The sequence below is a fragment of the Eschrichtius robustus genome, chromosome 3 (genome assembly GCF_028021215.1).
Source record: "Eschrichtius robustus isolate mEscRob2 chromosome 3, mEscRob2.pri, whole genome shotgun sequence".
NCBI classification, from domain to species: Eukaryota; Metazoa; Chordata; class Mammalia; order Artiodactyla; family Eschrichtiidae; genus Eschrichtius; species Eschrichtius robustus.
In genome coordinates, this window is record NC_090826.1 from 105,379,284 (window position 1) to 105,395,695 (window position 16,412).

A 16,412-nucleotide genomic window follows, 5' to 3' on the forward strand; every position below is an offset into this window, starting at 1 on the left:
TAGTCCTTTGTATGCAATCATTGTGCCAAATGAAATAAAATTTCACCATTTCATTAAAGATAATTGGGTAGAGTATATTCTTGACAATTCTTTATCCAGTTTGTGTTAAAATAAATATTTTTATTACTTTCTCAGTTGCAGATAAAAATGTATGCTACAATTCAAATGTAACCAACTTAGATTGTTCTAATTCATCCAAATTATAGAAATTATCTATACTTAAAACTCTTCAATGATTATTGCTCTTTAATAGGAAATAATAAATAAAATAAGAAATTATTCTTCTTACTATTAAATGAAAATATGGAGGTTCTGTGTCGAGTTTGCTGCTCAACATATCATGCTTATCTATTACCTAAAACCTCAAACACTGGTAGACCAGTGAACAATATTTGGTATGCTGCTAAATCAGTAAGAAATAACAATAAGCTTCATATGTAGTTGGTCGCAGTCTACCATTATGAAGCGAAGTGTTGACTGCAAGGTTTTCAAATAGCAGGGTCGTTTTAAGTTTTGAGATGTCGCCCAGAGAGTTTACAATACATGAAGATACTCAATCAGCTACTGTCCCAGCTATTTTAGCAACGATCTGATGGCTAATGGAATTAACTGGCATGCCACTCTTTGAAGTTATTCATAAAACCAAAGCAATGACTAGTTAAGGTTTTTGCTTTCCCAACCCAAGCTCCATTTCCAGTGAAAGAGTATGAAGGTCCAGCAGCCTCACCCTCCCCAAATCAAGCCCTGGTGAAATGGGTCAGTGGGCTTGCAGTGTAACTGTCCACTGGGAAACAGCCTGAGGCAGGTGTAAGAGCAGGAGATTTTAAGTCCTGGCTCTGCTGCTTCCCAGCCACGTTTATGTATAGACAGGTCCCAGGTTTTATAATCCTAGTCTCCCATTTGCAAAACAATACATCCTGCCCAACCACTGTGAAAATGCTTACCAAGTGGAATAGCCCTGGGCACTTTATTAGTCTCTTATAAGTCGTCATTTGATGCATGACAACTCAAAATTACTCCTCCTGCGCTGGGTGGCACATTCAAAGGGGAGAGTATATATTTATGATTAAACATCCTAATCTGAGGTCCCAACCCAGCCTCAGAGACACTTTTGCCCCAACCCCTTAGAATTCTTTCTTGATGGTCCACGGGTATCCTGAGACTGCTGGGGCTCCAGCAGAAAGGCATAATGCTAATAACACAGACCCTAAAGTCAAATTGCCAGCTCAATCACTTGCTACCTGAGGGCCTTGGTCAATTACTTTACCTTTTTAAAGTTGGTTTCCAAATCTATAAAATGATAATAAAAATAATACCTACCGCAGAATTGTGGGAGGATTCACGAAAGACACATGGTATGATACCTGGCACTTAGAGACAATGAGGATTGCTATTAGACTCACAGGTTTTTGCAGCTAACATGAAAGTGTGTATCCCACTAGAGTCACACCTGGTTTCAAGTCCTAGTTCCCTCTCTGACTGGCTGTGTGGACCTGGATAATTCACTCAGTCCCTCTGGAGCTTAGTAACTAACCATAACATGAGGACAATAATATATACTTCATGTGTTCTGAATAAAGATCATGTTACATAGTAGAGATGAGAGTGCACAATGTAAAGCACAACGTAAAGGCATCGGCTGCTGCTTGCTTCTTCCATAGGAACGAACACACAGAAAACAATTGCAAAGATTTTATTTAGCGGCTTTCTGTGCTTGGCACTTAGAAACAGAGTTCCGTGCATAAGGGCAAATTTTTATACACCTTTTCTTCATACATATTTTACATACCCTTTTTATTGCCCCCTTTTTTAATATTCATAATGCTGGATTCCCCACTAGGCACATAAATACATTTATCTACAACACCTCAAAACCAAAAATCTTAATAATATCTGTATTCTTTTACTTGGTATTACTTGCATTTCCACACCACTTAAAAAGTTTAGCTTGTACCAAACTTCACTTGTTTTCTTATCATTAAAGGATTTGAAGGGGAAGGGAAAGATGAAGGAAAAAATCCAAAACTTCAAAATTGCAATGAACTATTTGATTAAAAAAAAAAATGGCGATCTAAGGGCAGGTGGAAGGATGTAGAAGACCCATCTGCAATTCTCTGGAACATGACAGGACTCCTCCTGCCACAGTGGCGATGGGCAGGTGATCCAGGTCAGGCGTCTGGACCTGGCATTCGGAAGGCCAGACCTCCATTTGTCACCTCTGTTCTTGGTATCATCTGTCGGGATGATAAAACTCTTCCTTCCTCACACTCTTTCTATTTCCTTTCCCCTGCCAGGCTGCATGCTCTGGAATCGGCACTTCCTGTGTGGCGCCCCTCTCTTCTGGATCACAATGGTCAGAACTGTGGGATGAAGACGCATTCCTTGCCCCGGTGCTTCTCACCAGTGCCCTGACCATGCACAGTGTCCCAGAGAGGTTTACTCCTCAATGACTTCATGGTTCTTTCCATAACCTATGGGGGGGGGGGGAGGGGGAGAAACAAACCCAAACCACATTTCCTTGGTGAATTAAAACTCTTATCGTTGCTCTCACTTCATCATTCAGTCTTGCTCTCCACCTCTCTCTTGGTCTCTGTTCGTTCTCCTTTCTCTCTCTCTCTCTCTCTCTCTCTCCTTCATCTGCTCTTACTCCCTCTTTTCACGGGCACCACTGGGAACATCAATGACAGCACACCAATGGAAGACAGCCAATGTTCAAAAGCAATATTTTCAGGAAGCCCAGTCCAGTTGTAGTACTGATGTCTTTCCACCGTCATTGACTGGAAGGGGTTCCAGGATACACGGTTCATTCCAGAAACAGGGTAAGCTGCAGAGGAGAAACGTTGGCAGCTACTGCTGGCCCAGTCCATCTACTGTTGTACATAGACAAATTTTTGGTGAAAGCACCCATGCTGGGCTTCCCTCTACAGAGTTCACCCAGTTTCGAGTCAGTGTGCATGTATGTTTGTGTATGGATGAGTTTGTGTATGAATATATATGTATGTGTGTATGCATGCATGCACATATGTATGTGTGTATGTATGTATAGAGCTGTATTTGTGTGTGGGTAATTTTCATGACTGCTACATGCTAGCATCTCCCTTAACATTATTATAAAATGATTATTCAGTTTCTTCAAAGGCCACTCTGGAGAGACGATGCTTTATAAAACTAAGATTTGGGAAGGCAGGAGAATGGCCACTGAGTCAGAGATGATTCCACCACAAGTATCCTTCAGTGGCTTAAATGTCTCTTGTTCTTGGGTATGTGCTTTCCTCCTCCAGTAAAAAAATAATAATAATAATACACAGTTCCTGTTTTTCAAAGGCGTTGGGCTCCCAAAGAGGAGGATCTGCCCATGGAGACTCTGGGGCCTTGGCTGCTGTAGGCTCCGTGGTGCTAGGACTGGCCACTAAACCATGTGAACGGACATCTGGGAGGAGGAGCCTGGGACCGCCCCATACTGCCGGCCATCACAGGTGTTAGTCGCCTGCTGATTATTGGCTGAGGGGCTAATCACGTGCATGCCATGCTCCATCCCTGTAGGCAGGTACTGCCTCTCTCCAAAGGCCCCATTGGAAGGAGAAGAACAGAGTAAAGTGCTTTGAGAGGTGCTCAGTTTTTCTGGGCTTGCAGCTAGCCTTGGGGAAGTGGGGAAATTGTATCCATATAGATTATAAGGGTTGTGGAGAGAGAAGGCATTGTAGGAGCTCTGCTGCATGTGGCTGCCCCCAAACATGTGTGGTGATGAGGAGCTGGAGGCTGCATTGCCTGCCTGCATGACATACTGAAACTGGGAAGTGGGGAAGGACCCCAGCTGGCCACCGTAGGCTTCCATCTTGCTGTTGCTAGGCAACGAGGAAGGAGTAGGTATTCCTGAGATCAGGGATGGAGTCCTCTGGGGCATGAAGGTTTCCGAGGGCTGAGGGGCTGAAGCAGTGCCACTCTGGAGCCTGTTGTAGCCACTGTCACTCAGCCCTGGGTAGCTCTGCAAGGCAGCCATGTTGCTTCGGGCACACGGTGGATAATCAGAGAGGTTTAGGTTACACAGCTGGCTCTCTCGGCAGCCCACGTTGAAAGTGTTGGGGGCCAGATGAAATGTTGGAGGAGAACAGGATGGAGATAAAAGATGAGAAGAAGCTGAAGGGGATGGTGTCCCAGTGCTGGAGGTGGTTGGGGAAGTCCCTGTGCTGCCTCCTGAAAAATAAAACATAAATACTATTGAGACATGAGAATCACCTGAAGGGCTTGTTAAAACACAGATCGCTGATTCTACCCCAGAGTTTCTAATTCTGTAGGTCTAGGACAGGGTCCGAGAATTTGCAACAAGTTCTCAGATGATACTGAGGCAGCTGGTCCAGGGACCACTCTTTGGTTAGAGGATGTCCAGGTCCCTTTTATCTCCTAAAATACCTGAACTTGTATTTAAGAGAGTTGTTCTAATAACCTGGGGAAATTAGAACTGGGTTGGTGGCTGATGCACCGACAGACAGAGGGCCAGTTTAACCCAGTCTACTTCAAATGTGTTCTCAGGTAATTTAAGAAGGTCAAAAATGACCTTTCCAAGCCTCCCCTTTACTGGGCTGGGGAGCAGCAGTGCTGCACCCACTTCCTGTCTCATCTACTGGAAGTTGAAGGCAGTGGTGAGTGTCAGGGTTACTGGACCTTTCATGTGAATTCCAGAATGGGCAGCTACTTTGTCTTCCATAGCGAATCTCTCATGATGGAATTTCTCTATCAGGGCAAGGTTGGGACTTTCCCAGAATTGTTGAGAGCTGTGATTCTCAAGGAGCATGTTATCCTTTAGGTCATCCACAACTCATGCAGGGGGTCCTAGAACATGAGCTGCTCTACAAGGGTAAAAGGCTGCTCCTTTTAAGTAGAAGGGAGCAGGAATAAGGTTCTTAACAGTGAGAAAAAATGTGAAGAAAATCAGCAGGATTCCAGAAATATAGGGATACAAAGAAACCATCCACAGTGTACCAGGGAGGAAGGTCCAGATGTGCAAGCTGAGAGGCAGATACCTCAAAGAGAAACCCAAACCTAATTTCTAGCACAGGAAGAAAAAAAAAAAAACAGATTCACAGAAAGATAGACAAGATGAAAAGGCAGAGGGCTATATACCAGATGAAGGAACAAGAAAAAAAACCCAGAAAAACAATTAAATGAAGTGGAGATAGGCAACCTTCCAGAAAAAGAATTCAGAATAATGATAGTGAAGATGATCCAGGACCTCGGAATAAGAATGGAGGCAAAGATCGAGAAGATGCAAGAAATGATTAACAAAGACCTAGAAGAATTAAAGAACAAACAAACAGAGATGACCAATACAATAACTGAAATGAAAACTACACTAGAAGGAATCAATAGCAGAATAACTGAGGCAGAAGAACGGATAAGTGACCTGGAAGACAGAATGGTGGAATTCACTGCTGCGGAACAGACTAAAGAAAAAAGAATGAAAAGAAATGAAGACAGCCTAAGAGACCTCTGGGATAACATTAAACACAACAACATTCGCATTATAGGGGTCTCAGAAGGAGAAGAGAGAGAGAAAGGACCAGAGAAAATATTTGAAGAGATTATAGTCGAAAATTTCCCTAACATGGGAAAGGAAATAGCCACACAAGTCCAGGAAGCACAGAGAGTCCCATACAGGATAAACCCAAGGAGAAACACGCCGAGACACATAGTAATCAAATTGTCAAAAATTAAAGACAAAGAAAAATTATTGAAAGCAGCAAGGGAAAAACGACAAATAACATACAAAGGAACTCCCATAAGGTTAACAGCTGATTTCTCAGCAGAAACTCTACAAGCCAGAAGGGAGTGGCATGATATACTTAAAGTGATGAAAGGGAAGAACCTACAACCAAGATCACTCTACCCGGCAAGGATCTCATTTAGAGTCGATGGAGAAATCAAAAGCTTTACAGACAAGCAAAAGCTAAGAGAATTCAGCACCACCAAACCAGCTCTACAACAAATGCTAAAGGAACTTCTCTAAGTGGGAAACACAAGAGAAGAAAAGGACCTACAAAAACAAACCCAAACCAATTAAGAAAATGGTCATAGGAACATACATATCTCTAATTACCTTAAACGTGAATGGATTAAATGCTCCAACCAAAAGACACAGGATTGCTGAATGGATACAAAAAAAAGACCCATATATATGCTGTCTACAAGAGACCCACTTTAGACCTAGGGACACATACAGACTGAAAGTGAGGGGATGGAAAAAGATAATCCATGCCAATGGAAATCAAAAGAAAGCTGGAGTAGCTATACTCATATCAGATAAAATAGACTTTAAAATAAAGAATGTTACAAGAGACAAGGAAGGACACTACATAATGATCAAGGGATCAATCCAAGAAGAAGATATAACAATTATAAATTTATATGCACCCAACATAGGAGCATCTCAATACATAAGGCAACTGCTAACAGCTGTAAAAGAGGAAATCGACAGTAACACAATAATAGTGGGGGACTTTAACACCTCACTTACACCAATGGACAGATCATCCAAAATGAAAATAAATAAGGAAATGCAAGCTTTAAGTGACACAATAGACCAGATAGATTTAATTGATATTTATAGGACATTCCATCCAAAAACAGCAGATTACACTTTCTTCTCAAGTGTGCACAGAACATTCTCCAGGATAGATCATATCTTGGGTCACAAATCAAGCCTCAGTAAATTTAAGAAAATTGAAATCATATCAAGCATCTTTTCTGACCACAACGTTATGAGATTAGAAATGAATTACAGGGAAAAGAACGTAAAAAAGACAAACACATGGAGGCTAAACAATACGTTACTAAATAACCAAGAGATCACTGAAGAAATCAAAGAGGAAATCAAAAAATACCTAGAGACAAATGACAATGAAAACACGACAACCCAAAACCTATGGGATGCAGCAAAAGCAGATATAAGAGGGAAGTTTATAGCTATACAAGCCTACCTAAACAAACAAGAAAAATCTCAAGTAAACAATCTAACCTTACACCTAAAGAAACTAGAGAAAGAAGAACAAACAAAACCCAAAGTTAGCAGAAGAAAAGAAATCATAAAGATCAGAGCAGAAATAAATGAAATAGAAACAAAGAAAACAATAGCAAAGGTCAATAAAACTAAAAGCTGGTTCTTTGAGAAGATAAATAAAATTGATAAGCCATTAGCCAGACTCATCAAGAAAAAGAGAGAGAGGACTCAAATCAATAAAATCAGAAATGAAAAAGGAGAAGTTACAACAGACACCGCAGAAATACAAAGCATCCTAAGAGACTACTACAAGCAACTCTATGCCAATAAAATGGACAACCTGGAAGAAATGGACAAATTCTTAGAAAGGTATAACCTTCCAAGACTGAACCAGGAAGAAACAGAAAATACGAACAGACCAATCACAAGTAATGAAATTGAAACTGTGATTAAAAATCTTCCAGCAAACAAAAGTCCAGGACCAGATGGCTTCACAGGGGAATTCTATGAAACATTTAGAGAAGAGCTAACACCCATCCTTCTCAAAGTCTTCCAAAAAATTGCAGAGGAAGGAACACTCCCAAACTCATTCTATGAGACCACCATGACCCTGATACCAAAACCAGACAAAGATACTACAAAAAAAGAAAATTACAGACCAATATCACTAATGAACATAGATGCAAAAATCCTCAACAAAATACTAGCAAACAGAATCCAACAACACATTAAAAGGATCATACACCACGATCAAGTGGGATTTATCCCAGGGATGCAAGGATTCTTCAGTATACGCAAATCAATCAATGTGATACACCATATTAACAAATTGAAGAATAAAAACCATATGATCCTCTCAATAGATGCAGAAAAAGCTTTTGACAAAATTCAACACCCATTTATGATAAAAACTCTCCAGAAAGTGGGCATAGAGGGAACCTACCTCAACATAATAAAGGCCATATATGACAAACCCACAGCAAACATCATTCTCAATGGTGAAAAACAGAAAGCATTTCCTCTAAGATCAGGAACGAGACAAGGATGTCCATTCTCACCACTATTATTCAACATAGTTTTGGAAGTCCTAGCCACGGCAATCAGAGAAGAAAAAGAAATAAAAGGAATCCAAATCAGAAAAGAAGAAGTAAAACTGTCACTGTTTGCAGATGACATGATACTATACATAGAGAATCCTAAAGCTGCCACCAGAAAACTACTAGAGCTAATTAATGAACTTGGTAAAGTTGCAGGATACAAAATTAATGCACAGAAATCTCTTGCATTCCTATACACTAATGATGAAAAATCTGAAAGAGAAATTACGGAAACACTCCCATTTACCATTGCAACAAAAAGAATAAAATACCTAGGAATAAACCTAACTAGGGAGACAAAAGACCTGTATGCAGAAAACTATAAGACACTGATGAAGGAAATTAAAGATGATACCAACAGATGGAGAGATATACCATGTTCTTGGATTGGAAGAATCAATATTGTGAAAATGAGTATACTACCCAAAGCAATCTACAGATTCAATGCAATCCCTGTGAAATTACCAATGGCATTTTTTACGGAACTAGAACAAATCATCTTAAAATTTGTATGGAGACACAAAAGACCCTGAATAGCCAAAGGCAGTCTTGAGGGGAAAAAACGGAGCTGGAGGAATCAGACTCCCTGACTTCAGACTATACTACAAAGCTACAGTAATCAAGACAATATGGTACTGGCACAAAAACAGAAACATAGATCAATGGAACAAGACAGAAAGCCCAGAGATAAACCCATGCACCTATGGTCAACTAATCTATGACAAAGGAGGCAAAGATATACAATGGAGAAAAGACAGTCTCTTCAATAAGTGGTGCTGGGAAAACTGGACAGCTACATGGAAAAGAATGAAATTAGAACACTCCCTAACACCATACACAAAAATAAACTCAAAATGGATTAGAGACCTACATGTAAGACTGGACACTATAAAACTCTTAGAGGAAAACATAGGAAGAACACTCTTTGACATAAATCACAGCAAGATCTTTTTTGATCCACCTCCTAGAGTAATGGAAATAAAACCAAAAATAAACAAATGGGACCTAAGGAAACTTCAAAGCTTTTGCACAGCAAAGGAAACCATAAACAAGACGAAAAGACAACCCTCAGAATGGGAGAAAATATTTGCAAACGAATCAACGGACAAAGGATTAACCTCCAAAATATATAAACAGCTCATTCAGCTCAATATTAAAGAAACAAACAACCCAACCCAAAAATGGGCAGAAGACCTAAATAGACATTTCTCAAAAGAAGACATACAGATGGCCACGAAGCACATGAAAAGATGCTCAACATCCCTAATTATTAAAGAAATGCAAATCAAAACTACAATGAGGTATCACCTCACACCAGTTAGAATGGGCATCATCAGAAAATCTACAAACAACAAATGCTGGAGAGGGTGTGGAGAAAAGGGAACCCTCTTGTACTGTTGGTTGGAATGTAAATTGATACAGCCACTATGCAGAACAATATGGAGGTTCCTTAAAAAACTAAAAATAGAGTTACCATATGACCCAGCAATCCCACTACTGGGCATATACCCAGAGAAAACCATAATTCAAAAAGACACAGGCACCCGAATGTTCATTGCAGCACTATTTACAATAGCCAGGTCATGGAAGCAACCTAAATGCCCATCGACAGACGAATGGATAAAGAAGATGTGGTACATATATACAACGGAATATTACTCAGCCATAAAAAGGAAAGAAATTGAGTCTTTTGTTGAGATGTGGATGGATCTAGAGACTGTCATACAGAGTGAAGTAAGTCAGAAAGAGAAAAACAAATATCGTATATTAACACATGTATGTGGAACCTGGAAAAATGGTACAGATGAACCAGGTTGCAGGGCAGAAGTTGAGACACAGATGTAGAGAACAAACGTATGGACACCAAGGGGGGAAAACCACGGTGGGGTGGGGATGGTGGTGTGCTGAATTGGGCGATTGGGATTGACATGTATACAGTGATGTGTATAAAATTGATGACTGATTAAAAAAAAAAAAAAAACTTAGCCTACCTCCACAGATATTGTAGCAATTTTGGCTGTAGAAATACAAATTTAGCTCTTGTTAATGTTTTTTTCAGAGTTAAATTTTTTTACAAAGCCCAACCAATATCATCTCTTGCTTGGTCAAAAGAATTTCCCCAATGAACTTCCAAGGTAGAACTGGATTTAGATATAAACAGCTCCTGATTTTAGAATCATTTCAGGAAATTCTCCTTCTCTGTTTCTTGTTTATATCTTAAATTCCCTTAAGAGAAGTAAAAAGATTTTTATTCCACAAATTGAGATAAGGCCAACATTGTAAATACCATTGGAGAAGTAAGCCTGACCATGGAAGGAAGGGCATCAAGCCTGATTCTAGGTTCACTGGCCTCCATACAGCTCCTGACCACAGGCAAGGCAGGCTACGTCTTAAATCTCCTCATCTGTGAAACAAGGGCTCAAACTGATAGGCTTCAGTTTCTGTCCTTTTCAGAATTTATGTCTGAGGGTTAAATGTCTGCTAAAGTGTGAATGGCCAGTAACAAGTACTTTCCAAGGAATCATTTAAGCATGAGGAAGTTCTTGAAGGGGAAAGCTAGGAAGGATGAGGAAAAACACACTTCTTGTTTTTGTACCACTGAACAGCCTAGCCTACGGTGACTTACGTGAAGCTCAGGGATTCATTTTCTGCCGGCGTGGGGTTCCTCTTTGAGGCGTCCTACGCATTTTCTCCCTCTTCCACCCTAAATGCCAGGCACTTCAGTGAAATAAGTGCTATGGTACAAATAGAGAAACTCAACTCCAGCTGTAAAGAGATTTGTGTTTTATGGGATGTGTATCTGGTCTCCTCCCTTTGAAAGTCCGTCCTTGCCCTCCCAGATCTGGTGTTTATGTGGTCCTGGAGGAGACCCCCCCGTTCAGCAGGCTGTACTGTCCCGTTATAGGTATGCTCCATCAGGCCCGAGCCCTAGCCCTGCAGCAGGAAGTGCAAGATGGAGCAGATGACTTTTTACAACCCTAAATGGTTTTCTCGGATGGCCCAAGATGGAACGAATGGTACTGATTTAAGGCCTCAATTGGTTTCACTAGAAAAAAATAAGACGGGAACTATTAACAAGTTACAGGGATTTCTGCTGAGCAGATGAGAGGCACATGTTAAAAAGTTTGTAGTCAGCTTGCTTTGGCTTTCAAATGACACTCACTGGAAATGAGACTTGGTGGCCTGCTGAGCTTCAGGGGGAGAGAGTGCCCATACAAGCTAGTGTTTGAAGAGGGAGAGCAAGCCTGCCCAAGAGAAGGTCACATGGCTTCCATTCCCTTTGAAGAAATGCTCTTATGCACGTAAAAATACCCAGTACAGATAACAGCCATTTTTCAAAGTCCACACAGAGAGAGAAGACTATGGCACTCGTTTTGCAGAGAAGCAAACCGAGATACTGAGAAGTCTTTACTCTCTTATGATCTAACAGCTTGTCAGCTGTTAAACAAGATTGGGAGTGCCGGCCAAGTGCTAAATAAGCAGAAGGAGGCAGGCTGCCCTCCCTGTGCATTTCAACACAGCTGCGTAGAGGCCTCTCATCCCAGAAGAGCCAGGGCCGAGTGGGAGGCCAGGCCACTCTGATACAGAGGGGTCAGAGCTGCCTCTCAAAGGAAAGCAGGCCTCCCTTTCCTGCGTGGCCTTCTCTTCTTTCCCTTATTCCCCTCTGTGCTCACTGGGTCCGGGAGTCTTGATTTAAACTTCATTAGATGGATGAATGTGGACTACAGAGTCAGACAAGCCCAGTTCTAATCCCAGCTGTCTTACTGATTATGGAACCTTAGCAAGTGAGCTTCTCCATATAAATGGAATTTTGAATATCGACCTTGTAAGTATGTATTGAGAATTAGATGAAATAATACAAAGTGCACACAGGCATAAAAATGTGTTTCCTTCTCTTTTCTATCAGTGAAGAAGGAGTGAAGGAAGGGGAAAGGCATCTTAGGGCATTTGGGTCCTAATGGGGATGGCTGTGGGGTGTTGGCCTCTGTCCATGGAGAAGAGCATCTCAGCCTCTCCACACTCGGGAGCATCATGTCACAGCCAACTGCCTGGATGTAACAGGCTACAGGAGCCTTCAGAACTGTGAATGATGGAGCACTGGACACCCACCGGGCCCATATCCCCAAGGCTAAACCAACTCTGTTTCCTCTCCAAACGATCGGCCCCTTCCCCTTCACTCCCCACCTGGGATGGAAATGAGATGTCCCATGTCTCCATTTCTTCTCAGATCAGATCAAGCAAAGTGGAATTGAACACAAACAGGTAGGTTGGTGTCTTTCCCACTATCCTCAGAGGTCTTAATCCACATCTGAGAGGTGACTAAAATGTAATGCTCTAAGTAGCTGAAAACTCTCCAGCGTTTCAGGACCAATCCTCCACCACCCCACTTCCCTGCATCCTATTTTACCCATGGCCCAAAGTGAGAAGGTACCCGAAATTAATATTCAACATTAACTTGCTCCAATATTCAAAGCTAACAGTCAAAATGACCAAAAAGAATACATGTTTAGCAGTGATTCCATACGAAGACAATAACCTAGAATATACTTGTGTACCATGAAGACAAATTAAATGTGACCATGAAAATTCTGAATACCAAACCTGCTGACTTTTGCATCTTTAGATTGATCACTTCCAGACTGTAACATGGAGGCTTTCACATACAGTTCCCTTTTGGGTTTATTTTGTTGTGCTTTCCGCCCCCTCACCAAAAAAAAAAAAAAAAAAAAAAATCGAAAAACAGTGAAACAAAACCCCATCTGGGCTAGTGAAGAATAAATTTCCATGTAATTACTTGGTGCCACGAACCAGACTCTTCTGTCATATAACTTGATGGCATCTGTCCCTGAGGAGTGCTGATTCACTGTGTGTCCTTGAGTAGCCTTCTTCAAGGCTTTCAAACAGGTAAGAGGTAAAATGTCAGCACCCTATGGACTGATCCCAGGGAATAAACCCAGAGGCCATAAAGTTTAATGATCAGAGCCCAGTTCATCCCAACTAAGGAATTCTCCTTAGTTGAAATAAGTACCCTTCTCAAAAGGCAAATGTGAAACATTATAGTGCTAATGGGAATTGCGTGCTTTCAATCCTAGAAAGATTCCTAGTGCATCCTTCTCCATAAAATTTAAAGATATGCATAGATCCAAACCTCTTCCCTTTAGAATAACTTTTAATATATTCACCCATTCTCATTTTTCACATTGGTCCCCTGGGTTCTGAGTCTCTCTGCTTCTTCAATGGCCCTATTTCACACCTATCACATTCCCTAGGTGGAATACCCCCCACTTTTTCACTTTCCATTAACTTGCTTGTTTTCCCTGCTACTTGTTTTACTGCCTTCCCTGCTGCGGTTTACATCTGTTGTTATTGTCATTTAGAACTAATCTGCCTCTCTCCTGGCAACAGTACCATTTTCCCACTGAGAGACACCCCCTTTCCCACTCTTACCCCTTCACCTGTGCCTCCAGGGAAGGCATGTGACTCATGCCTGGACAATCTCAGCATCCCTACCCCCTGCCACAGTAATTAATTCAGTGGTATCCCAATTAGAGTCAATGAGACTCAGTGAGATTTTGCTGGAAATCTTGAGAGAGAGGCACATGACCCTTCCCATCCGATTTAAGCCTAAAAACACGCAGGTGCCAGGGATGCTGGTAGCTATGTCACCACCCTGCGGAGCCCGAGAATGAAGTCAGGTGAGAGATGATAATGGCTTGGAGTGGGGTGGCAGCAAGGGAGACTAGAGACGTGGGCAGAATCAAGAACCTGGTAAAGGTTGGATATGGTGGGTAAGGAGGGAGGGAACCGTCTAAGGTGATTAATGGATAGTGGCGTCCTTCCCCCAAGAGAGGGCGCCAAGTCTGTGAGGTAAATCATGGACTCCATTTTGGACGCATTGAGCATAAGGGACTTCGGGCCAAAATAGAATATGAACCATTTGCTTTAATAGACTGAATTGAGATACTCTCCCTTCCTTGTCAAGAACTCCTCGCAGGCATTATTCCTTGTCTCAGGGATAAATGAGATCAGCATAAGTTGGCTACCTTTGAAACATTATAATGATCACACAGTAGTTCAAAGACTCCGTTCCCAATCTTTTTACTACTATGAATTTGCTCAGTATTTGCTGTCTTTCACTGACCAACCTCTAATTAACACAAATCAAACTGATGAAAATCCTAACACCAACAGAGACCTTCATGATCCTAATTTTTAACTGCCTGACAAACATTAAAAGATGCAAAGGTGTTGAAATCTAGTGATGTCTACCACCAGTTGAGGAGAAGGGAGGCCTTCTGTAAATGGCAGGTCTCCTATCCACAGATGGAGACATATGATCAGCTTTGGTGTTCTGGTCCAGGATGGTTCCTTTTCTCACAACAGTTGTCAGATCACTTGGAGACGCCACTCACAAACACTCTCTCAGTTTTGGTCATACAAATAGCTCCATTGTGTATATATATCATCAGAACAACCTCATAGCAACATCAGGACATCATCAGAACAATAGGATTGAACTTGGCTCTTATTTCTTTTTACGTCTTCCTCTGTGTCACCTCACTCCACTTCTGCCAGCATAACTTACTTGTTTAGTTTATTTTGTCCTGCCACAAGCAGTGTTCAGGAAAAAGCCATTCCTGAAATGTAATTCCTATCTCCAGACTCTCCAACAGTATAAACTCCTTGCTGATTCTAAATGAAGATGTCTGAAAATAAAACCATACACTTGACTTCATAAAAATGAAATATGGACCTACTATTTAGAGTTAACAGTCAAGTTGCTGACACTAAGCCATCAATTGGACGAGTAAGCTAATTTTGTGTGTGTGTGTGTGTTAAGTAAAAAGGAAGAAGGTGTGGTGGAAAGGAAACTGCCCAGTAAGGCAGGAGATCCTCTTTGGAGTTCTCAACTTAGTTCTGCCACCACTTAACTGCAGATATGTTACTAGGCTGCTCTGTGCCTCAGTTCATTTTTGTGTTAAAGGCAGAGGATAATGAATCCCACGCATTCTTCTCCATCAGAGAAAACAACTATATAGAGCATCCATTCAATATGTTTTTGAAAATAGAAGGATTTGGATTGTTTTAAAACCATGGCTAATTCACCTAAGCACATTCCTTGAAATTTTATCAACAGATGGGTCTCAATGAAAGAGAAATTACAATGACAGCAAGGGCAAGAGGGAAAAAGCACCCTGAACTTCACTCAAGCAGAATGGCTGATCCAGTGTCCAGTAGCAGCAACAACACAAAACTGTCCCAGGGCCACGTATTTGACATCCAGATATTCATGTGCTTGAAGCAATGAGGTAATGTGGACACCTGGGTGGGTTGGTCACTTTGGGTCTTTGGTTTGGTGCCAACACTGCCAATACTCTCTTCACCAAAAGGCAGTTACTACAAAATCAGTCTGCCACTGAGGCTTCCACTAGACGCTCACCACTCTTTACGTCTTCTAAGACACAAAACAGTTCGACACCGATAGCTATGTCTCTTTTCTTCATTTTATGACTGATACTGTCCAGAGTTAATGGAACTCTCAGTTTTTAAAGGAAGAGGGAATGGGCGTTGTTACTTTTACATCCTTTGCTAACGTCAAGAAACCAAGCCTCACATTTTTTAATAATGAGAATCTGGATCAAGTTCAGTGTATAGTTCAAAAATGTATTCCAATTAAACTATTTAATAGAGTCTTGGCTTTTCCTCTAGGCCCATTTCACCACCATATGTATCCAATAATTCCACACTCATTTCCCCCCATCAGCATAAAAAGGGACTCAGTGAATAAGTGTGACATTTTGGTCTGAAAGTTCAGTTTCTCTTCAACCATTGTTTCCCACATGTCAGTAATAAGTCTTCAGATCAATAAATTTTCAATAGAAGCACCATGAAACCTGCTATGCTGCACACCTTAGCAATGCAGGCTCCCCTGCAGCTACCCCATGCATGCACCTGCCCAGTGGGTCCACACGCTGGTGAAATGCAGGTAGCCATCCACAACTATCACTCCACATCTGTATCCACACACATTTCAGGTGGCTGTGCTCCAAGATTTAATCAGAGAGTGACCCTGCCTACCTGAGCCACAGTGCCACCAAGTGACCTCATTCATTGTTCATTAAGTACTTCCTGGGTTCCAGGCCCTGGAGTAGATTCTGGGGACACAGCAGTGAACACAATGTCGCCACCAATGCTTGCTCTCAGGAACTGGCAATATCCCTGCCCACCATCTCATACCAGCCTCTGTGATACAAACTCCTGCTTAGCTAGAGCTTGGAAAGTCAACACATAAAGCAAAGGCAGATGAGCAAGAAGCCACC

At 41.5% G+C, this 16,412-nt stretch overlaps 1 protein-coding gene across 1 annotated transcript in view; it reads right to left on the bottom strand.

The window, feature by feature from the left end:
• Positions 1–1,677: 1,677 nt before the first annotated feature.
• TBX15 (T-box transcription factor 15) overlaps positions 1,678–16,412 on the bottom strand; it is a 104,430-nt gene continuing 89,695 nt past the window's right edge. Inside the window, exon 8 of the mRNA XM_068540592.1 lies at positions 1,678–4,194. Coding sequence (XP_068396693.1) covers positions 3,410–4,194 — 785 coding nt within the window. The 3' untranslated portion in view covers positions 1,678–3,409. The remainder of the gene's footprint in view (positions 4,195–16,412) is intronic.